General features: G+C 43.2%; 1 protein-coding gene across 1 annotated transcript in view; it reads left to right on the forward strand.

The window, feature by feature from the left end:
• LOC137372381 (activin receptor type-1B-like) overlaps positions 1-25,337 on the forward strand; it is a 102,127-nt gene that overhangs the window by 51,006 nt on the left and 25,784 nt on the right. Inside the window, exons 5-6 of the mRNA XM_068036270.1 lie at positions 11,552-11,719; positions 13,961-14,117. Coding sequence (XP_067892371.1) covers positions 11,552-11,719; positions 13,961-14,117 — 325 coding nt within the window. The remainder of the gene's footprint in view (positions 1-11,551; positions 11,720-13,960; positions 14,118-25,337) is intronic.

Below are 25,337 nucleotides of genomic sequence, written 5' to 3' on the forward strand. Positions count from 1 at the left end.
CGATATTATGAAAATGGTAGAGGAACTAATAGGAGTGAGTCCTGAACTTAATTGAAAATCTGAATTGCACCAAATTTATCCTTTTTTGCTCCTTGTTTAGCGTAATTGCATCTGGGTGAACTGGAGAGAGCCATAACAAGGGAAGCAACTTAAACTAACCTTAGTAGTCCTTAGGGGCACAACAAAGGACCAACTAACATGTCAGATTGTTTGTGATTACTTAACTTTTGTTCAAAGTGTCCTATCATTTTACAGAAGATGTTTCTCTGAGCATGTATACTATTGGTTTGCGTATTCTACTGTAAATGCCCTTCTGGGTTGTAATGCTACAGCTAGAATCATAAACAAAGGAACACTGGAGTCATTAGAACATAAGAACTAGGAGCAGGAGTAGGCAATTCAGCCCCTCGAGCCTGCTCCGCCATTCAATACAATCATGCCTGATCTCATCTTGGCCTCAACTCCACTTTCCTGCCCATTCTCCACAACCCTTCAACCCATTACTAATTAAAAATCTGTCTATCTCCTCCTTAGATTTACTCAATGTCCCGGCATCCACCGCACTCTGGGGTGGTGAATTCCACAGACTCATGACCCTTTGAGAGAAGTAATTTCTCCTCATCTCTGTTTTAAATCTGCTACCCCTTATCCTAAGACTATGACCTCTTGTTCTAGATTGCCCCACCAGAGGAAACATCCTCTCTACGTCTACTTTGTCAATCCCCTTAATCATCTTATATACCTCAATTAGATCTCTTCTCATTCTTCTAAACTCTAGAGAGTAAAGGCCTAAACTGCTCACACTCTCTTCATAAGACAAAACCCTCATTTCTGGAATCAATCCAGTGAACTCTCTGGAATAAATCTAGTGAATGGGGCATATGACTCTTGTTGAAATCTGCATCTAATCTTTGATAGTCTGAGTTTTGGCTTATAACAGATACTTGACTGTACAATAGTCTTTGGGGAAGTTGGTGCTTAGTCCTCTGGAGAATGGCTCATTTGTTCGATCCTTGATGTGCTAGTAGTGAGGAATTCCCCCAGAGGAATGTTAAATGTGCACTTGTGCAATCTTTGTAATTCACAATGAAATGGTAATGGGAACTGTTGTATTTGGTTGCTCAGTGCTGTGCTTGTAAGACTGTTCACTATGCTGTCAGTCAAACTGAGGAGGCGTGGTTCCAAAAGTGAAACTAAGACAGATCTGGGCAGCCATCTTGAATAAAGCCTGCACACAGAGAAATTGTGAGTCTAGTTTCTTCATTCTTGGGGTACAAAACATAACATCTGCCAACGAAAATGGCGAGTAATTTAAATTTACCAGCCCCAGCGCCTTTCCTGTCACCACTGGGAGATCCCCCCATTCCGTGGGACAGATGGATTTTTGGGTTTGAAACCTACTTGTTTGCTTTGGGTATGTACAGTCCGGATGCAGCAGCGACCCGCAAGAAGGCGATACTCGTGCATTACCTCAGAAGAGAGCCAGCGCATTTTGAGCAGCTAACAGATGATATGTCTATATTTGCTAAGGCAGTAAGTGCTCTCAAGAAATACTTTGGCGTTAAGAAAAGTGCGATGATTGAATGATGCATGTTCCGCCAGAGATGCCAGCTAAATGGTGAGCCGATAAAACAATATGTCAGAGCATTGTGTCAGTTGACTTCTACATGCAAATTTGGCACACTAACTAATGAACTGATTCATGACCAACTAATTGAAAAATCATCAATCCCATGAATTAGGAAATACCTACTCATGGAAGATGATTGGTTTGACTTTGGAAAAGGTCATGACCTTGGCTGTTCAAATCAAATCCGCCATGTTAGATTTGAAAATGTTACACAAAACACACCTTCAGGCTCAGGGTTGGGTGAGCTGCGTCAGCAGTTAGCTCAAGTGCAAAGGTTACAGACAAAGCGACCTCAGCAGGCTCATCAACACTTGCCCTATCACGGTCAGACACCCTGAAAAATGTGCCCAAATTGTGGGGGTACTCATGGATTCAAAACACCATTTCTGCCACAAGAGGATAAAGTGCAATTCATGCTCCAAGATGAATCGCTTTGCAAAGGTATGCAGGTCATTGAAGAAGAAGACTTCATCAGTTCAACACATGGAGGAACCTATTCCTGAGAGTGAAATACTGCATGTGTATATTATCACAGACTGTAAAGTGCCTGATCGTTTCAAGGATTGCAATCACAGATATTTCAATGTCACTTCTCATTGGAGCGAGTACAAAAGTATCCATATTAAGCGAAGACTTCTACTGTTGTCATTTTCCACAACTTTCTCTCATTCCCGCGACAGAATCTCTTCAAGCTTATGATGACTCAATTGTTCCAGTCTTTGGGACAATCTTTGCACTAAAAAAATGCCAACCTAGACAAGTTCACATTCTAAGTGGCCAAAGGCAGGAGCCTTATGGGGGTAGAAAAGTAAGCTCAGCTTCAAATTTGCAGAACCCACTGGAGTGCACATATTAATGTGATTGATGATGCAGACTATGCACAATAGTATCCTTCCTTATTCACCGGATTTGGGGAGATTAAGGGGTACTGTCATGCTCCTCGCATCAACACGTCAATTCCACCTTTATTTCGCAAATTTGAGATGGCAGTCTGTGCTGAAGTGTCACAGGAGCTGAAATGACATTAAGCAGACAGTATCATTGTGTGAATCAGAACTCATCCCCATGGATATCGAACCTGGTCATTGCACAACTCAAAAATGGAGAACTTAGACTATGCGTTGACCTTAAGTCGTTCAACAAAGCAATTATTCCAGACAAATATCCACTCTCTATGATACAGAAACTATTGGCATCGTTTCATGACTCCACAGTCTTCACGACGCTCAACATGTGATGGAGCTATTTTCAGATACCACTGGTGGAGTGAAGCTGACATCTTCCAGCCTTTGTTACACACAGCGGAATGTTTCAGTACAGCAGAATGTTCTAGGGACTAAGTTCAGCACCTAGTGTGTTCCAGAAGATGGTCCCTTGGGTCTTGCTAGACGTCGTGGGGATGCTCAACCTCTCGACAACATTGTCATCCATTGTAATAATGCAATTTGACACTGAGCAAGGACAAATGCACACTCGTGACATCCGAGATTGATTTTCTTGGGTACAAAGTAACAGTGCTGGAGTAAAGCCAACGTGTGACAACATCAAAGCCATTCACCTGCTTCTGACCCTATCTAACACGAAAGAGTTGGCATCATTCTTCACCACTACCAATCTTTATCACGAATTTATGCCCCAATACATGGAGATCTTGGAGCATCGTTGAAAGCTACTTCACAAAGATACACAATGGGAATGGACAATTGCTCCGCCAACAGTGTTTGACACATTAAAGGCAAAGATGGCATCTCTGCCAGTCCTCACACATTTCAACTCACATGCAGAAACATACTTCACAACAAACGTGTCAGGAAATACGATAGGATCTATACTCTCAGTGCATTTCAGGAAGCAAACAACTGATCATGTACGTGTCACGCCCGTTGTTGGAAACTGAATGCAAATACTCCACTGGAGAGTGGGAAGCACTAGCCTGCATCTACGCTTGTGAACATAGGCACATGTATCTCTATGGTAGGAAGTTCACTCTCCGCACCGATCACCAAGCACTGACCACATTGTTAGCCACGTCAGGATCTGGTCATCGACCTCTACGCATCTACCGATGGTTTAATCACCTTCATCAGTATAACTTCGAGGTTCAGTGTCTCTTAGGTTCACGCTACTGAGTAGCTGAACTGCTTAACCGCATTACTATCGCAGACAGCATTAGTAATAGCGAAGCGCCTTGTGACATTGAAGACTACGTACTCGCAGTGATTTTGCACGAGACCACGAATCTTGTGATATGAGAGGAGTTGAAGGCAGAATTGGCCATGGATAGCGTACAGCAGAAAGTAGACCAGTAGCAAAAAACCGACTGGCCTCGTGAAATAGGAGAAGAACTGATCCCCTATTAGAATACACAATGAGCTGGCATTGTTTGACAACTGTATCGCACATGGAATTCGAGCCATTATTCTGAAAATGCTACAGCAATGGGTGTTGCATCTTGTCCATGAAGGACATCTGGATGTCATTAAGGTGAAGCAATGATCCCGTGAAGCAGTCTGATGGCCAGCAATAGATCGCTGCATAGAAGAGTTAATCAGAAACTGTGTAGCATGTACACTCCAGTGAAAATTCTTCTAAACTGTGTCCCACACCTTTACAACCGACCCCATGGCCAACAAAACCATGGGAACAAGTCCAATTGGATATTTTTGGAGGATTGCATGGCGCCCACAACAATCAATGTTTTTTGCTTGTTGTTTATGATCTACTTAGCAAGTGGCCGGAAATCGCAACAACAAATTCCCTAACGACCATTTCGGTCATTGACATTCTAGACAAGTTGTTTACAAAGTGGTGTTTGCTGGACACTATCACTATGGACAAGGGGCTACAGTTTGTTTCCAGTCAGTTCCTGGAGTTCCGAGCAAGCTATGGAATTCACCACCATCTGACATTGTGATACAACCCGCAATTGAATGGTGGCATTGACCATTTCAACAATATGATCAAGGACAGTTTGAGAGCTATCATGTTGGAGGGGAATACGTTTGAACAGTCCTTTCATATCCTACTTTGCGCATATTGATCCACCCTACGCTCTCTGACCAGAAAGACACTGGCTGAACCTATGATTGGTTACAACATTCACATGCGGCTGACCAATCTTCAGCCATCACCGCCATTCAATGTGAATGTCAGAGCGAGAGCTGAAGAAATTGCAAAGCGACAAGGCAACGTAAAAGCATACTCCGATAAGCAAACATGCGCAAGGAAACCACGATTCTCAGTTGGCAATTGGGTTTGCATCAAATGTTCAAGTCACAACTACAAGCTTGAGTCGTATCTATCACGTCCTAAGCAAATCTAGTGGGTGCTTGGTACCAACACTTATCTCTTAGATGACAACACCAAGTGAAACGCGAGACACTTGAATGTGAGAAGACCTGGAGATTTTGTTGATTGTGACTGCAAGGATACATTTCCTTTTCCGATTAGCAATCATGATGTTTATCATCCACCTCAAAATGATTGCGCTGAACTTCAACCATGTCTTTTTCCAAGTCAGCATCATTATCGGAGACCTGCATATCTCAAAGATTATTTGTGCACTTAGATGAAATGACTCAATATATATCTGTTTGCTTATGCAGGTTTAATTCCGATCCTTTAATTTATTTAGTTCCTTAGTCTACAAAGGGGAAAATACGTTGTGTTTAATTGCTGTGTTTTGTGTTTGTAAGACTGCTTACTATGCTGTCAGTCAACTCTGAGGGAGGTGGTTCCCAGAGTGAAACTAAGACCAGTCCGGGCAGCTACCTCGAATAAAGCCTACACACGCACATACATTGAGAGTCTAGTTTCTTCATGCTTGGGGTACGAAACATACCGGGAACTGTTTAGATAAATACTTTTGTACACTTTGGCTGGCCATACACGTGTGACCTCTGATGTCATGATATGTAAATAAAGGCTTTTGGGCAGTAGCAATTTTATGCACCACATGGAACATGGTATCAGAAGTGAGTAGCCAGGATTTGAGAGAATTTTGAGAGCTGTATCAGCAGATGTGCAAGACATCAGAATTCAAAATAACTCTTGTCTGCAACTTTGCCCAGGACATCAACAGTTGGGGGCAAGTCATTCTTGCTTCAAATTTTCCAGTACCTGCTCCTATGGACGTGAAGGAAAATTTGAGAGGAAATTAGCAATTCTTCCAGTCTCAATGGCAAAATTGAGATTGCCACTGAGTTGGATAAGAAACCTAAATAGCTAAGAGTAGCAACTCTGTTACCATTAATGAGGAAGGAATGTTTACAAGCTGTTATGTACCCTAGGAGAAGAAGAGCAAGAATTGGGAGATTTTGGAGGCGATGAAGACCCACTTTGACCCTTTGCTAATGTCATTTATGAACACTATGTGTTTAACATTAGAGCTCAGGAAGAGAGGGAGAATATTGAACAGTATGTGACTGTACTGAGACACTAGCTGAGTCTTGAGTTTGAGCAACTGAAGGAAGATCTCATTAGAGTTTGGATTGTCTTAGGAACCAAGAGATCCTGCTGTGAGAGCACGTCTACTGAGAAAAGAGAAGCTTACTCCCAAGAAAACTATCGACATGCAGAAGATCTGAGGTGGCTAATCAACAGCTTAAGAGTATTGATGGGAGAACTGACAAGGCTGTGCACTATGCTGAGAGGCAGTCCGAGTCTTTCAAGCACAAGTCAATGATGAAAAGGAAGGACAACTTTCAGAACGACCAGCAGAAAGATGAAGGCCAGAGTACTGGATGTAAATACTGTCGGAGACACCACAAGAAGCAAAAGGAAGTATGTCTTGTGTGGGGAAAGCAGTGCTCTAACTGTGAAAAGCCGAAACATTTTACACACAAATGTTTTGCTAGAAAAAAGAAAAGCAAGCCTGTAAAAATGGTTGATGGAGAGATGTTAGACGATGATTCTGACAAATAACTCTACACCCTAAAGCGTGTTGATGTCATCAAGTCTCGAGGTAGAAAGTGGTTTGTAACTGTTGGAATGATGACAGCCGAAGGAGAGCATCAAGCTGATGTGAAGTGTCAAATAGACACTGGTTCTACTTGCAACGTCATGAGCTTTGCAGAATTGTGTGAAATTACACAAGGTGGTGACCCAAATATGAAGCTGTCAAAGGTAAAGTTGATGCTCTATGATGGAATGATGCTCACCCCAAAAAGGACAAACTAAGCCAAAGGTCAATGGGAAGAAAGAAGAACTTCAGTTCCAGATAGTGGACACTAAGCAATCTTCCGTCAATCTCGACTAAAACATGTCAAAAGCTTGGACTGGTAACCCTCCAAACCCTCTACATACCAGAAGAGATTTACAGTGTTCTGCATGACACCAAGCTGAACAAATCCTGACAGATTACAAAGATGTTTTCACAGGTCTTGGATGCCTTCCTGGTGATTATCATCTCAAAATAGATAAGAGTGTGAGGGTAACTCAGTGCCTTCCAAGAAAAGTTCCAGCTGCCCTCAAGTCCAGCCTGAAAGACAAGATAGAGAAGTTTGAAAAGATGGGAATAATCAAGAAAGTGACAACTCCTACAGACTGGATTAGCAGAATGATAGCAGTGAAAAAACCCTGGAATGTTGAGAGTGTGTTTAGATCCAAAGGAACTCAATAAAGCTTTGAAGAGATCTCACTACCCTATACCAACCATTGCAGAGATTCTGCATCAACTCGCCAAGGCAAAGGATTTTATTACCTTAGTTGCTAAGGATGGATACTGGTAAATGAAGTTGGATGAAACAGCAGCTTTCTGACTACTTTCAGGATGCCATTTGAGAGGTACAGATGGTTGCGCATGCTATTTGGCATTTCTACTGCTCTGGAGGAGTACCAGCACAGACAGCATGAGATAGTCAATGGTCTACCAGGAGTGAAAGTGATCGTCTTTGATCTTCCAGTCAATGAATGTGATGATATGATAGAAGATGCCATCATAGACCATGATTGACATCTAGTGAGACTGCTCGAGAGAGAGCTCATCAGATGAATCTGAAGCTGAACAAGAAAACGTTGCAGCTGAAGATGACTGAAGTCAAATACATAGGTCATGTACTGACAGCTAAAGGATTTTGCCGTGATCATGATACGGTGTGAGGTGTAGCAGAGATGCAACAACCAACAGAGGTGAAAGCAGTTCAACGATTTGTTGGATTTAGCTGTTCTTGCCCAATCTATCATCAGAAAATGAACCTCCATGCAAACTCACTGCAAAGGATGTTCCGTGGTATTGGGGCACAGAACAAGAAGCAGCTTTCACTTGCATCAAACAACTAGTGATGACAACACAAGTGCTGAGATACTATAATGTCAACGAGGAAGTCACCCTGCAGTGTGATGCCAGTGAAACAGGACTTGGAGCCAGCCTCATGCAGCAAGGACAAATAGTTGTGTTTGCATCCAGACCATTAACGCAAACTGAACAATGTGATGCACAGTTGAAGAAACAATGCCTGGCTATTGTCTTTGCCTGTGAATTACCTGGTTGGCAGAAAGAAAGTGATGGTAGAGTCTGACCACAAGCCACTTCAAAACATATTTCTCAAACCGCTTCTATCTGCTCCAAAGTGTTTCAAAGGATGGGTTACTTTGTTTGCAGAGATATCACTTGGAAGTGAAGCACAAGCAAGGGAAGCGATGCACATTGATGATATACTGTTGAGAGCTGTGCTTCCTTTGAAGGAACTTGATGCTAGCACAGAGAGTGAAATCTTGCAGATTCATCAAGAAGTAATAGCACGACATACTCTGAAAGTCATCAACCCAGCAGAGACATTAAATCTGACAGACAGCATCTTGCTCAGATCAAGCAAACTAGGTGACAAGATGCAACTCTTCAAGTGCTACAGGAAGTTGTGATGAAAGGATGGCCTGAAACCATCAAGGACACCCCTGTTGCTATAATAGAGTATTTGGCATACGGAGATTAAGTGACCCCCACCCCCCCCACCCCACCCCACCCTCCTCCCACTCCCCCAACCAAGAAGGTATCTTGTACAAAGGGACTAGGATCATTATCCCTAAAGAGATGAGAAAAGAGATGCTGAAGTGCATCCACGCAAGCCATTAAGGAATCGAGTCTAATCTGAGGAAGGCAAGAGAAGTGCTCTACTGGCCAAACATGAGCAATGAGATTAAGGACCACTTCAGCCAGTGCAATGCTTGCAATGAATATCAAGCTGAGCAAGCTTAAGAGTCCCTCATGACTCATGATATTCCTGACAGACCAGGGATGAAGCTTGCAGTAGGCCTCTTCGCTCTCACTGGAATTGATTATCTTGCCACAGCTGACTACTATTCAGACTACTGGAAGTTAGACCAGTTGACATCAACAACTACCAATGAGATCGAAGCACTCTTCTGTCTTCATGGCTTTCCTGACAGTGTGATGAGCGACAGTGGCTCTCAATTCACAAGTGAAGAATTCAGATGCTTCATGAACGATTCAGCACTACACATCATCTCCATACTGGAAAGGCTGAGGCAGCAGTGAAAATTGCCAAATAGATCATAAAGACATCCGATAGATCTGGCACAGATGTGTACAAGGAAATCTTTAGAGTGGAGAAACACACAGACTGAAGGCATGGCAAACAGTCCAGCTCAGTGACGAATGTCACGCTGCACCCAGCCGACTCTTCCAACAGCTAAGAAACTACTGAAACCAGAAGTAGTAACAGGTGTGAGGAACAAAATCATAGTGAAACAACAAAGTCAAATGTCACTTTGATAAAACTGCCAAATCATTGCCAGAGCTGAGCGTTGGAGAGTCAGAGTACAAAGATTTAATGCACGCACTCAGCCTCCTCGGCAACTGGGACTTACATTAAGAAGTTGGCACCTTGATCATATCAGGTGAAATTGAGCGACCAGATCTATTGTTGCAACCGCAGACATCCATGCTCAACCAGAGAAGCTGCTCCTTCATAGCAAAGGCTGATGAGACAGATCTGAGTTTGCCAACTGAACAAGGAACTGAACAACCATCAGTCCCAGAGGTCAACCATACTCCAACCAACGCAACAGATGAGCAGCAACAACCACCACAGCAGCAACATTCACCAAAGAAGGAACACCAGTAACATCACTCAAGGAACCAGCAGACCAACAGCCAACAACTTGCACGCATACCATAAAATGACCTGAGCACTTTGAAGCTTATGTGTGCAATGCATGTGTTGTGACAGACAACTTTAAAAGGACAAGAAAGAACAGACTTTTATAAAAATGAAAATGGGCATATTTGGATAAATACTTTTGTACACGTTGTACACATGTTACCTCTGATGTCATGATATTTAAATGAAGGCTTTTGGGTAGTAGCCATTTTATGCATCACATGGAACAGGAACCAAGTTGCATATTCAGCTGCATGACTCAAATTTTGGAGTTGAAAGGTAACACGAAAGCTGAGGGAAATCAAATTTGCACTCAAAGTAATTGCTGGTCCCCTGTGTCAAACTAATAGCAATTGATATCAATTCATTTTCATAATGATTCTCAATATAGAACAGTCGAAAATTGTGCACATAGGATGGCATAACCAGAGATGATCTGAACAGTATAAACAAATTAGTACACCCATCAGAATTTGATTTCAATTTTAGAGACTACTGATCTTATTTCTTTTTTCTTTAATATTCTCCATTATTTTTCTTTTAAACTCATACCACTAATTGCATCCAACTGTGATTGTTAGCTTGGAGAACAGTTTACAGATTTCACATGGCCTGTGATAACTATGCTATTTCAGGAGACACTCATTTATAGGTGAGATGCCATTATGTTCTAAGTAAGATGAGAACTGATGGCACACTTCAGACATGCTAGCCTAACAATCCATATTATTTTAATACTGTCATTAAATCAAATAAATTAATGGCTTAACTTTGGTGTTAATTGCAACATCTAGGCCACCTTATGTGAGCTGAACTGTTAGCTACTATTGTGACTTAAGGGAATGGAGTTCGATTAGTTCCCCACAAGATATTTTCTTCAAAAACTTATATGGTATTTTAACAATCATTATTACAAAGTATTATTTACCACTCTTGGAGCAAGGGTTATTCTTTTCAGTTACACCATATTTTATTTGTAGTTTTGTGCTTTAATTGCCCTAAAATTGATATACTAGTCATGTCCTCATCATAAACCATCTACTAGATGCGCTGCACCAACTCGCCAACCCTCCATTGACAGCACCTTCCAAACCTGCGACCTCTTCTATCTAGAAGGACAAGGGCAGCAAGAACATGGGAATACCACCTGACTTCCAGCAAGTTCCCCTCCAAACCACACACCATCCTGACTTGGAGCTATATTGCTGTCACTGGGTCAAAATCCTGGAACGCCATTCCTAACAGCACTGTAGGTGTACCTACACCAGAGAGCATTGGAGGGTGGGTCATTGAATATATTCAAGGTTGAGTTAGACAGATTTTTGATCTACAAGGGAGTACAGGGTTATCGGGGGCAGCCAGGAAAGTGGAGTTAAGGTCACAATCAGATCAGTCATGATGTTATTGAATGGCAGAGCAGGCTCGAGAGGCCAAATGTCCTAGTTCACCTATTTCTTATATTATTACATCCTTTGTAGATGGACTGCAGCGGTTCAAGAAGATGGCTCAACCCCACCTTCTCCAGGGCAATTAGTGATGGGCAACAAATGCAGGCCTTGCTAGTGATGCTTGCATCCCAGGAATGAATAAAAAAAAATAATAGCCTTCTGTGTGGAATTGTTTAAAGTCACACTTGTGTGTGTGACTTAAATATTGAATAGTTACTAATCTAATTGAAATGAGCATTTAACAAACAATATATATTAATTACAGATTTTAAAAAGAAAGTGGTGTTCTTAAATGAAATATTCTGAGTTACTTAACAATTGTATATATTGTTTAAATTTTCCTTTTCTGTCAGATAATGGCACGTGGACTCAGCTTTGGCTTGTGTCAGATTATCACGAGAATGGTTCACTGTTTGACTACTTAAACAGATACATTGTGACGGTAGATGGTATGATGCAACTTGCCTTCTCTATTGTAAGTGGACTAGCGCATCTCCATATGGAAATAGTTGGCACACAAGGTAAAACATTTCTGTTTCCAAGTTAAGCAAATGGTTGAAATGGGGGTTATTGTTTGTATTTTTTCTATAGCTATTACAGAATTTTACTTGATGGTAATGTTTATAAAACCAACTAGGTTTGATTAAATTCATTCAGTCAGAATGTGTTCAAAATTTGAATAGGAATAGGCAGAATAATACTGTTACAAAAGTGCCACTGTGTTTTGTTAAATATATTTTTTGAGGATTCATTTTTGAAAGATTGAAGAAATGTTAAACTTTGGGGTTTTCAAAGGGGGTCATGTAAATGCCACTTAACTTTGAAAAACAGTCCCTGGAAATGATTTTTAAAAGGGGCACTGAGAGGTCTTGTGAGGAAAACAAGCCTTTCCGGGAAACCACCTGACTTCCAGCAACAACCACAAGCCTTTCTGGGAAACCACCTGACTTCCAGCTCAATAAACAACAGAGGACTTTGGACACCTGAAGAAGTTGTTTACAAAGAAGTGACAGGTCAAGATTGATGGAAGTCAAAGGGTTGAACTCCTATTGTCAGTTATGCTTTTGAATTGTTTTGTATTGGGGTTGAACTGTATAAAAAGGGAGAGATTTCCAAGGAGAGAAGAGAACTTCCAAGGAAGAAGAGAAATCCACAACCCAGCTCGGCTTTCCAGCACCTCTCTAAAAGACCCTGAGAAGTCCACTGTGTTTGAAAAGATCCCAGTGACTTGTTTACGTATGCTCGGAGGCCAGACTGTATGCCAGATTTTGAGCACAACATATCTCATCTGCTGTTTGTTCAAGAATGTGCAAGTATTCAGCCCAAGTGTTTTTTTGTCTGTAGTAGAGCTCTTAAAAACAAAAATCTCTTTATTTTCCGGTTAACCGGTGTATGTGTGTATGTGTGGGTGTGAGGGGCTAAGGTAAAAAGGGAACTTTAATATTTCAACCTGTGTGTTTATACTTTACTTCATTACTGGTTAAGACTTGTTTAGTAATAAGCTAATAATTTTATTGTTTTTTAAAGAAACAACCAAGAAACTGGTTGGTATGTTTTATTCTGGGATAATAATAGAGTCTATGATTGACCGTATTGGTAAGTGGGAAAATTTACCACTAGAGTAAATACCACCTGAGGTCCTGCAGACTGGCAGCTCTTAGTCCTAGCAGCGCCACCGAGAGCGGTGGCCGTGCTGGGACTGCAGCCCAGCTGACTCCATGGAGCCTGGAGACGAGGTATGTTGGGCTTGCCTCACCAGGGGGATCAGTCCTTCCCTGGTGAGGCTGGAGTGGTTGTTTGGGGGGGAGGGGGGCGTCTTGTGTCCCGGGTTTGGGTTGGAAGGTGTGGGTGGCCCTCAATCGGGCACCCTGTGCCCGACTGCCATGGCCTCCCCACCACCAGCCCCGCCACCCCCCCCCCCCAGGGCGTGGAAAGGCCAGCAGCTATCGCTGGGTGGCCTTTCACGTACCCAGCACGCCCACTTGCCATGGGAAGCGGGCGAGGGCCCTTAAGTGGCCCTTAAGTGGCCAATTAAGGGCTGTGATTGGCCTCGGGTGGGCGGGCCGTCTTCCCCTCCCCCCCCCCCCCCCACCCGACTGCTGTTGACTGGAGGCGGGAGTGGGGCAAATAGGCCTCCCAGAGCCTCCCGCTCAATTTTATGCTGCCCCAATGCCACCATCTGACCCACTGGGGCGGCATAAAATTCAGCCCAGTGTCTCTTGTCCTTCAAAAAACAGCTCTGAGGAAAGGTCAAACTCCTGTGGTTTCCTTGAAACTGCTGGCCTTCCTCTACTTGTACAAGTTCAACTTCCTTTCAAAACGCCCATAAAGTTTAACTCTTGTTATGAACTTCCTTTCAAAACATTGCAGGAATTCCAAATATTTACAGGTGTCTTCCACTGAGCAAGAAAAATCCTTTTCTCAGTTTTTAAAAACACATAGATACCTAAGTACTGAGTACAAAATGTAAAACCTTTGTAACAGAACATTATTCCCTTTCAAACATTCTAGGTTAAACTTACAAATCTGTAATGTAGGCAAGGAGCCTTGCCCACCATGGTCGCATATTGTAAATTTGGATGTGCACTGCTCACAATTTTACAAAACAGTTGGGTTCCAAATTTCCAACATACACTTTTGATTACTGTGGCTTGCTTCCCACCACACAGACTTGTAAAAAGAACCATTATGTGTAAATTAATGACAATGTAAAGGCCAGTGATTGAATAACAACTTTAAATAAATCATGATTCATGTAACAGGTAAACCTGCTATTGCACACCGTGACCTCAAATCAAAAAATATTCTTGTGAGAAAGAATGGAACATGTGCCATTGCTGATTTGGGTTTAGCAGTACGACATGATTCAGCGACAGATACCATCGATATATCACATAATCACAGAGTGGGAACCAAGAGGTATTGTCTCATATCATTCTATATCGTTTTCATGTTTTTTGCTTATTGGCTTAGCTATTGTACATCTTTAGATTGGAGATTTTCCATTACTTACATATGTAGAAGGTACTCAGTAATAACTATTTGTCTATGCATGAAAAAGCATTGATAAATCCTAAGTGAAACAGCCAGAAAAAGTCATGAAGCTTTCCTTACAGGAAAAATAAACTCAATACTCCACGATTCCCCATGTTTTATTTTGTTTATGCATCCGATATATGGATATTTTGTTTTTAAAATGTATGTTGTAATGAGGTTTATTGCAAATGTGGAATAAAATTTTTTGTGAGAGTAGTCTATCTTTTCTCGCAGTGCAAGGAAAATTCCCTTGGCTATGTTATGGGAAATTTATCCACTCTCGAGTCCACGGTATTCAAGCAAGTAAAGATTTTATTCGAGCATATGTAAGGGAGACGATCTCCATTACCCCAAGAGCCTTCTCAATGATGCAACGTTTATAGCACACATTTATAGGTCGCAATAATCCGGATTGTTCAAGATCAACAGATGTCTCCTGGTAACTCAGCCTCCAACCTTGAGTCTGTTGATTTCTATGGTACATTATTGTTGATCTGGCCTCCAGTTCCCCTTATCTCTCTCCTTTCTGTGGCAAGGACTAGCATGTTTACACAGGCAACAGTTGAGCTGAACATTCCCAGAGCAGTGGTCAAGTATCCCATCATCCAAAGAGTCCTTCACAACTACAGCATTTATTCTAAGATTATTAATGCATTCTAATGCTAACTCTATTAGTGCCGATCCTCTTATGTTGAGCCTTTGGTCCCACTTCAGCTAAGAATAAGAATTCACATGCTGTAAGATGAGTTGCCCAATATGAAAGGAGTTAACAGAATGTGTTCTTTGGGAAACTGCAAAGTTTTTTTTACAAAAGTATATTTTCTTGGGTGACGCAGTGGTTAGCACTGTAGCCTCACAGCTCCAGCGGCCCTGGTTCAATTCTGGGTACTGCCTGTGCGGAGTTTGCAAGTTCTCCCTGTGACCGCGTGGGTTTTCGCCGGGTGCTCTGGTTTCCTCCCACAGCCAAAGACTTGCAGGTTGATAGGTAAATTGGCCATTATAAATTGCCCCTAGTATAGGTAGGTGGTAGGGGAATATAGGGAAGGTGGGGATGTGGTAGGAATATGGGATTAGTATATATGGGTGGTTGTTGGTCGGCACAGACTCGGTGGGCCGAAGGGCCTGTTTCAGTGCTGTATCTCTAAATAAATAAAATAAAAAATAAATAAATAATATATTTAAGTTCTGTGATTATTTGTTGAAATTACTTCTGCATCCTGTTACAGTCTCCTGCAATGTGTCAATTCACAATAGAAGAAAGGATTCTATGATAAATACATAAACGTAGTTTAGGAAACGATGTTGGCATAATGCATTTTCGAACATACGGACATACATACGAACATACGAATTCAGAGCAGGAGACGGCCACTCGGCCCCTTGAGTCTGCTCCGCCATTCAGCAAGATCATGCCTGATCTGATTGTAACCTCAACTCCACATTCCTGCCTACCCCCAATAACCTTTCACCCACTTGCTTATCAAGAATCTATCTACCTCTGCCTTAAAAATATTCAAAGACTTTGCTTCTACCTCCTTTTGAGGAAGAGAATTCCAAAGACTCATGACCCTCTGAGAGAAACGATTTCTCCTCATCCATGTCTTAAATGGGTGACTCTTTATTCTTAAACAGTGACCTCTAGTTCTAGATTCTTCCACAAGAGGAAAAATCCTTTTATGATGGCAGCAAGTGAGCAGTAGGGTGCAGCAATTTCTGGAATGCTGAGGCTTGCACTTCCCACTTTCAGATGCTGCTTCTAATTTGCTCAGGGCTTTTCAGTGAACAGTTCCCTTTTGCACACAGACTATGGAGAGGCCTGGGAGAGGAGCAGCCCAAAAGGAGAGAGCCAGGCGAGGAACAGCTGAAAAGGAGCAGCCCGGGAGAGGCCCGGGCAAGGAGCAGCCCAACAGGAGAGGCCCGGGCGAGGAGCAGCCCAACAGGAGAGGCCCGGGCGAGGAGCAGCCCAACAGGAGAGGCCTGGGCAAGGAGCAGCCCAACAGGAGAGGCCTGGGCGAGGAGCAGCCCAACAGGAGAGGCCTGGGCGAGGAGCAGCCCAACAGGAGAGGCCTGGGCGAGGAGCAGCCCAAAAGGAGCGGTTCGGGCGAGGAGTAGCCCAAAAGGAGAGGCCTGGGCGAGCAGCAGCCCAACAGGAGCGCGGCGTGGGTGGGGAGTAGCGCAAAAGGAGAGGCCCAGATGAGGAGTAGGCCAAAAGGGGCGGCCTGGATGAGTAGGACTGTAACTGGACTGCGAGTCTGAACTGGACAAGAAAAAAAAAATTGCAAAGTGATGTCACAGGACAAAAAGTCGCGTGGTGTGAGTAAACTGGTCAGCTTTTAATTTAATTTAATTTCAATTAATCAACTATAAAGTAAGACCAGATCAATTAATTAGCATAAAAATCTAAAGGCATTTTGATAATGCTTTATAATTAAAATTAGTGTTCAATTAATTAATCAGATGTAGGGAATTAAAAAATTAATAGCAAGGGATAGTAACACTGAAGAATTCAGAATTTTTCAGTAAATTAAAATCTGAGGTATATAGCTAGTGAGAGTTAAGTAAAAACATTTAAGTTAACTCCCTACAAAATAAACTGACATCAGCATAAGGGAAGCAACTGATTGGTGAGTGTGTATTTACTTAAGTCTTAAGTTTATTTCTGTTAATTCAGTTAATTGTCTAATAAATAGAGGCATGGCAGGGCATCTTGGACCCATGAAGTACATATCCTGTTCCATCTGGGAACTGCAGGACGCTTCTTGTGTCCTGTATAACCATATGTGCTGGAAGTGTTGAGTTAGAACAGTTGAGCTCCGGGCTTTAGAGGTTGAGCAGCAGCTGGCATCACTGTGGTGCATCCACGAGGCTGAGAGTTTCATGGACAGCATGTTTCTGGATGGTTGTCACCTGGCAGCTTAAGGGTGTGCAGGCAGAGAGGGAATGGGTGACTGCCAGACAGTCGAGCAGCACCAGGCAGGCAGTGCAGGAGTTCCCTAAGTACATTTCGCTCTCCAACCTGTATTTATTTCTGAATACTGGTGAGAGTGGTTCCTCTAGGGAGTGCAGCCAGAGTGAAGTTCACGGCTGGCGCAGCTGTACAGAGGGGCAGGTAGATGGTTGGGAAAGCAATAGTGATCGGGGGATTCTATAGTTAAGGGAACAGACAGGCGTTTCTGTGGCTACAGACGTGAACCCAGGATGGTATGTTGCCTGCACGGTGCCAGGGCCAGAGATGTCACTGAGCGGCTGCAGAGCACTCTGAGGGGGGAGGTCCATACCAGTAGCAATGACTTGGGTAGAAAGAGGGATGAGGTCCTGTGGGCAGATTTTTGGGAACTAGAAAAAAAAGAAGCAAGCAGGAACAGAAAGGTAGTAATCTCCAGAGTACTCCCAGTGACACACAGTAGTGTTTATAGAAATACAAGGATAGAGCAGATGAATGCGTGGCTAAAGAGATGGTGTAGGAGGGAGGGCTTTAGATTCCTGGGGCCTTGGGATTGGATTTGGGGGCAATAGGACCTGTACAGGCCAGACAGGTTGTACCTGAATAGAGCCATCAATGTCCTTGCAGATGATTTGCTAGTGCTGTTGGGGAGGGTTTAAACTAACTTGGTAGGGGATGGGAAGCAGGAGTTAGCATTAGAGAGAAAAAACAAGGTACACGAAGAATTGGAAGACGCACATAGGCGGGGTTAGAGTAAGAGGAAATGTAATGTGGCCCACATCGTGCATGCATGTGAATGCACGAAGTGTGTGAGTTGCAAGCACAGGTAGCCACGTAAGAATACGATGTCATTGTGATAACGGAGACCTGGCTCAAAAAAGGACACAACTGGATATTAAATATTGCTGCATACAAGGAAAGATAGGGAACAATAGAAAGAAGACAGGGTGGCAGTATTGATTAAGGAGAATTCTACCGTACTGGAGAGAGAGGATGCCCTAGAGGGGTCAAGGAGAGAATTTCTTTGGTTCGAGCTAAGAAAAAATGAGTGTATTCTATAGGCCACTAACTAGTGGGAAAGATGTAGAGGAAGAAATTTGCAAGGAAAGTAGAGAGGTGCAAAAAATATAGAGTTATAATGGGGGGCTTTAATTATACTATTATAGACTAGCATAGTAATAGTGTAAAGGGCAGAGAGGGGAAGAGTTTCTGAAGTGTGTTCAGGAGATTTTCTAGATCAGTGTGCTTCTGGTCCAATGAAGCAGGAGGCATTGCTGGAACTGGTTCTGGGGCATAAAGTGGGACAAGTGGATCAAGTATCTGTAGGGGACGATTTAGGGCACAGTGATCATAGTAACATAAGGTTTAGGTTAGCTGTGGAAAAGGACAAGGTGCAGTTGGGAATAAAAATAACTAATTGGGGGAGGGCCAATTTCAATGGGGTGAGAACAGATCTGGCCCAGGTAAATTGGAATCAAAAGTGGCAAGCAAAACTGAAATTGAACAATGGACTGCCTTTAAAGAGGAGATCCTTTGGGTACAGTCAAGATCCATTCCCACGAGAGAGAAAGGTAGGATAAACAAACCCAGAGCTCCCTGGATGACAAAAGAGATAGAATAAGATGAAGCCGAAAAAGCATGCGTATGACAGATGTTAGGTTGATAATACAAATGAGAACTGCTGTAATATGTCTTTAAGTGGATGTGTCCGTAATCTGTATACATCAGACAGGATATGATATCATCTGTCATGTGACTTCAGACTGGAGGAATTGGCTACTTTCAATTGTTTTCTGCACCAAGCTGAAGTGTAGAATTCACAACAGGGCTCCTTTCTTGATTTGGCTGGCCTTTCCACAACCACTAGCTGGACTTCCTTTCTGTGATGTTCTTGTGATATTTCTCTCTTGCTCTCTCCAGAGAGCTACCTTTTAAGATAAAAACTCTCCCACATTAACCTCTGTTAGACGCATGGCCCCCTCCTCCCTGTTGTGACTACACAATGGCCTAAGATGTGGCTACTCCACACCTTCTTTGTTTCAGAAGAACCCATTCAATTCAGGAATGTCTCTTGATGGTTTCAGGATGGGTGTAATTGATGCTGCCTATCCTGGAATGTATCCTTTTGTCCTTAACAGTAAAGCAGTTTGAATATACAGGCCAAGTCAGCTGGTCGACAGTGGCCATTTTGCAGCACATTGTCCACTTTTTAAAAGGAAAAGTCAATTTTTCTAGAACTCTTCAGTTTGGTCCTGTATTTTCATTGCTGCACTTCTCCTGAGCATGACAAAGGATAGAAGAAAACAGAGCAGAGTGGCAACATTTGGGAGTTCAAATATTTTGAGTTTTTGAGGCACATTGGGAGAGCATCAGATTCAGCTTGGGACTACACCAGTAGTCTGTGAGGAAAGCAGAAGCTGCCAACAGAGCTTCGAGAGGTGAAGCACTATCAGCAGGCAGTACTCTGATGGGAACAGTGAGTAACTGTACAAAAGGGCCATGGAATCGATAGCAAAGGGATGTGATCAGTCGATTTGGATCAGGACATAAAAAGAAAAAAAAGCCATTAGGCCACTGCTGCTTGCTTCAAAGTCAGGCTTAAAAGAAAGGCTCAAGGGGAAAAAAAGGCCATTGCAGCCCATTACAGCTATTTGGGACATTGTGGTGCTGTTCACACTAAAACACTGCTTCGTGGACGAAGCCTGAAAAAGGAAGCAAAGGGGAACAACAGCGCCATAGACCCGCAGTACTATAGAATTCTGTTATGACTGAAGCAGGAAGAGTGCACTGTTTATTCTAGTCCCACTTCTCCATAGGTCACAACATATATTTAAATTTTCTCACTTACCGATATGGTCAATCATATTTTCCCAGAATAAAATGCACCAACCAGGTTCCTTTAATAAACAGCAAAATTATCAGTTTATTATAAAACCAGTCTTAACCAATGATGAGGTAATATATACACACACACATTGAAATATTAAAGCCTCTTATTTACCTTAGCCCCTCACACATGCGTCCACGCACACACACACATCAGTTAACCGGGGAAAATAAAAGGGATTTTTGTTTATAGCGCTGTTACCAAAAAAACACACTTAGGCGGAATACTTATCCTTGGTTTTGGTTTGGCATCCCAAATGCATATTGAGGGCTGTCACTGGGATCTTCCTAGTACAGCTGTTGCCAGGTGATATTGAAGATCAGTTTAGGTAGGCTTTCCAAGGAATTCAGCTACAGAGGCTTCCGATAGGTCTTGCAGCAGAAATGTGGCAACGGAGGTTTCAGTTCCCACACATTCAATACACAGGGTTTCTTCAAATACAGTTGGAAATAGAAAGCTGACAAACTGGGCTGAATCTTACCAGCACCTCGATGCCATGTGTTACGGTGGGGGGCCGGTAAAATTCTGCGGGGAGAGGCCCGCATCGACCGGTGATGTTGAGAAGGGCTCGCCGCATATTACTGGCGGCGGGCCCTTCATCTGCATATTTAAATCAACCTAAATGATATGTAAACAAACTTACCAGATGGTGGCAGCCATTCCACGCTGATTTTACTGCTGCCGTTCATCCTTCGCATGCCTTCAGTACACTGTACAGTTTTCTGAGGCAAGAGCCTAGAGGGGAGGGAGGAAGAATAAAATTTTCAGGGCGGGAGGGGTGCAGGACCAGGGAAAACACTGTATTAGTTGTGGGGATGGTGGGGAGGGGTTTAAGGGCAAATGATAGGCTGGGGGACAAAGTTCGGGTAGGGAATAAAGTGAGTTTTGTCAATGACGGGAAATTAAAAGACCATGGTCGGGTGTGGTTGGGGGAGGGCCTCTATATCGTAATAGTTTATTTAAAAAAATTTGCAGTATTGGAACTTTATCAATTAAAATCTGTGTTACGGGCTCAAAGCCCTTTAAAAATGGAGCCGGCGCCTGCGCGATGGCACTGGACGCCCTTGCTGAGGATGCAGCGGCTGCCCGCTCTTCATCATCGGGGGCAGCCGCCTCACCCCCTTTACTTAAATCAGCCTCCGCGCGTAATATCGCAGTGGCTGTGTGGCGTCCCTTCCATGTCGGGAGGCCGCTGCTCTCACAGTGCGCCGCCGTGGAGCATGGTGCACTAATAAAATTCAGCCCACTGTATGCAGGATTTCTGTTTGAGAGAGGGAGAAAGCTGGGTCTCCTTCTTTTGGCAGGCAAAAAACTGTCTTTTGTAACAGTTCAAACGGAAACTAAAAACAGTCCAGAAGTCAAGCCTCCTGACCTCTATAAATCTTGACCCGTCACTTCTTTGTAAACAGCTCCCCAAGTCATAAACAAACCCTGCTGGGTGATTATCCACAGACAGGTGCCTTCCAATAAATCTTGTTTACAAGCCAAATCCAGGAACCTTCTGGTGACTTCTTTAAAAAAAAGGTTCAGCCTTGAGTTGTGAAGTCAACCAATGCGATGTCGTTGTGCAAGAAAGCAACACACTGACGAATCAAGACTGCTGTGATAGCAGTCAGAGATCTCAAAGAAGTTTCACTATGATCAGGTCATATTAGCAAACCACCTTTACATCTTTTCAGATGAATCAATGTCCATAATTCAACTAAGTCCTCAAAACATATTTCACAAAAAAAAAAGTACTCTTGTAACAGTTCAGAAATAGTGTGTGGAAAATACAGATACTGCAGGCAGCCAGATCTGCAGCACATTGAAACCTTCTTGTGGAAGAAAGCAGGAAAGCGTCTTCCTACCCAGGAAATCCTGGAAAATCCTGGAAACATCAGCAAGATGTCAGTAAAATTCCTGTGTATGAATTGGAAAGCAGTGGGTATTCTTTTCGAATTCAAATTTTCCAACAAAGATTAAAGCTGTGGTTCCTTGATTTGGCTGTATCAGAACCAGATAAACAAGAAGTCAAAGTAAAATCACTGTTGGAAACGAAGGTCTTCTTAAGCTGAATACCTCAGGCTTATCGGAAGATGGTCAGAAAGACCTGAAGAAAATATGGTCCACTGTAGAAGGACCAATTACATGTGAAAGTCAATTTCTGGATATATCAGTTGGAATTTATGTCATATAGGCAGCAACTAAAAGAGTCAATCAACCAATTTGTCAGTCGCTGCAGGAACAAAGGCAGGGACTGTGACGTTTCCAAAGCTGAGCTATCTGAAAGAATCGCAGAGCTGGTAATAGCGTCGACACCCATTGAAACTTTTCAAAAGGACCCCCTAGAAAAGCCAAAAGGCCTCGACATTGAAGCTTTATTAAAAGATGGGCGTAAATAAAAATACGATGGGCTGAGTTTTACGAGTGCACCGCGGTTTGTGGCGGCGCACTCTGATGGCGGCGTGCATCCTGCGCCGATACGCCATCCCTGAGCCCCTGCGATATTACGTGCGGGGGTTCATTTAAATGGAGGGGTCGGAATGGCCGCCCTCCATGACGTAGAGGGGGCGGCCACTGCGTTCCCAGCAACGGCATCCGGCGCCATAGCGCAGGTGCCGATGCCATTTTTAAAGGACTGCAAGTCCTCAGGAAAAATTTTAATATTTAAAGTGATATTGTGCAGCATTAAAAATACTGGAAGCCCTTTCCCTGCACCGCCCCCATCCCACCCCCCACCGACCAATGTTTATTTTCAGGGCAGTATCATCTAAAGGATCTTTATTCCCAGCCTGAACTTTCCCACCCAACCTCTTAATATTTGCCCTTCAACCCTTTCCCACCATCCCCACTACCAATAAGATGTGTTATTCCTTCTGCCTCCCCCTGCCCTGCTAATTTCAGTTCTTTCCCTCCTGACCAATGTCTTGCCTTGGAACTCAGGGGCCAGATAGGTTCACCTGCATTTTTATTTAACTAATTGTAATATTTAAATGAAGGCGATGGGGTGGGGTGAGGGGTGCACCGAGGCATCGCCACCGCCGGTAATATGCGATGGGGCCTTCTTGGCATCATAGGTCGTGGCGAGCCTCTCCTGCAAGTATTTTACGGGCCCCCGCCCCCGCCATGACCCACGACATCGAGGGCCTGGTAAAATTCAGCTTAATATCCTTGCAGGTTGACAGTTTACACGCACTAGGTGTGGCTTCAACGATTGGCACAGTAGCCAATATGGTGAAACCGAACAAGCCATGCGGACGATGTGAACATTTGCATTGAGCGAGAAGCTGTCCAGCGTACCAGGATCACTGTAAGGCATGTGGTATTAAAGGGCATTGGGCACACTAATGTAAGAAACCCAGTTCAGAAACTGTGGCAAGAAGTAACTGCAAGCCACAGCCAAGTAGAAAACATATGCAGCACACTAGCAGCAATACAGAGCATGCCAGGCATAGAAGTGAGCGTGTGCACGAAGTCGCCAACACAGCAGATGTCATAGAAAATGATGATGGCCAAGTTCTTACCAGGGAGAGCGTGCAAGCTTTCCACATTGCATCTATGGACCTGGTAATGTTTACAATCACACCACCGGAAGCTTTTTCAACCATTAATATTGTGCATCCGAGGGAGATTGGAAAGCACACATTGCATGTCAAAATTGACACCGGGGTGAACACCAATATCCTTCCCCTAAGGATACTTAAAGATATGTACCTCCAGCATTGGGAGACAATGGTTCAACCAACTCAGCTAAGTTAACTCCATAGAATGGATCACCGATTCATTGCAATGTTACGACAACACTGATTGTCATAGGTCTTTTATCTCATTGATACACAAGGTCCAGCTATAGCAGGCCCACCAGCATGCAAAGACCTTAAGCTCATTACTATTCATGAGATCAACAAGGTACCAGTGGGGATACCAGGTATCAAGAACGACCACATTGAGTCAATCCTCGACTTGAAATCTAAATACTCAGACTCTTCTTCTTCTTCTTCTTTGGCCTCCTTGTCTCGAGAGACAATGGGTAAGTGCCTGGAGTGGTCAGTGGTTTGTGAAGCAGCGCCTGGAGTGGCTATAAAGGCCAATTCTCAGACTGGTCCAATACAATCGGTAGTTTTAAAGAGGATGCAGTCTTACACCTATGAGAAGATGCAATTCCATCAATAACCCTCCGACACCAGATACAGAAGTCAAAGATGTGTTGCAAGTCGATTTGATGAATTTTGGGCAACACAAATGTCAACAATTACAAGAAGAGACATCCAAAGACCCATCTTGTCAGGCACACCAGCAAAGCCAGCACAAAGAGCCATTGATACCGCATGAGATTCCATCGCACCCATGGACCAGAATTGCTACAGACCTATTTCATGTTCGTAATGACGATTTTCTACTAGTGACGGATTATTTTTCCGAGTTCCCAATAATTCTACAACTACACGATACATTAAGTGCAGCCGTTGGCAATACACTGAGTGCCATTTTCAGTTTGTTTGGGACGCCACAAGAAATTGTTTCAGACAACAGTCCTCAGTACACGGGTAAGCCATTTTGAGACGTGTGTGAAGTGGGCCTTGATCACATTACGTCATTATCACATTATCCTCAACCTAATGGCCATGAGAAGCGCACGGTTCATACTGTCAAGTCCTTGATTATTAAATGCTGAGAAATGAAGCAGGATTTCCAGTTCGCAATGCTACATCTAAGGGCAATGCCATTGAGAGCACGTTTACCATCACCTGCTAAGCTCATGTTTGGGAGGTGAATCCGAACGACTCTTCCAAGCCATCATCCACCAAATGTACAGTTGTACAAGAAGATTTACTGGAAAAATGGGGAGGGTAAAGGATATGCATGACCGTAATGAAGATAAAAAATTGCCAAGTTTGAGCATGGGACAAAAAGTTCAGGTTCTACATCTGACAGGGAACCTGGTTTCAGCTGAAATAGTTGAGGTTTTTCGAGAGCCGAAATCATATGAAGTAGTGACACTAAATAAAGTGACATTACACAGAAATCGATGTCAACTCAGGGAAGTGTCCAATTGTACAACACCCAGCAGGCCTAACACAAATAGAACACATTTTAAAGGTGAGAACTGAACATAGCACTGTGGAAAATCATGGTGAAGACAACCAACGTGATGTCGTTGTGCAAAAAAGCAACACACCTACGAATCCAGACCACTGTGATAACAGTCAGAGATCTCAAAGAAATTTTACTATGACTCAATCAGGTCATGTTAGCAAACCACCTTTACTTCTTATAAACTAGTAAAGTT

Source organism: Heterodontus francisci, chromosome 7 (genome assembly GCF_036365525.1).
Source record: "Heterodontus francisci isolate sHetFra1 chromosome 7, sHetFra1.hap1, whole genome shotgun sequence".
Lineage (NCBI taxonomy): Eukaryota > Metazoa > Chordata > Chondrichthyes > Heterodontiformes > Heterodontidae > Heterodontus > Heterodontus francisci.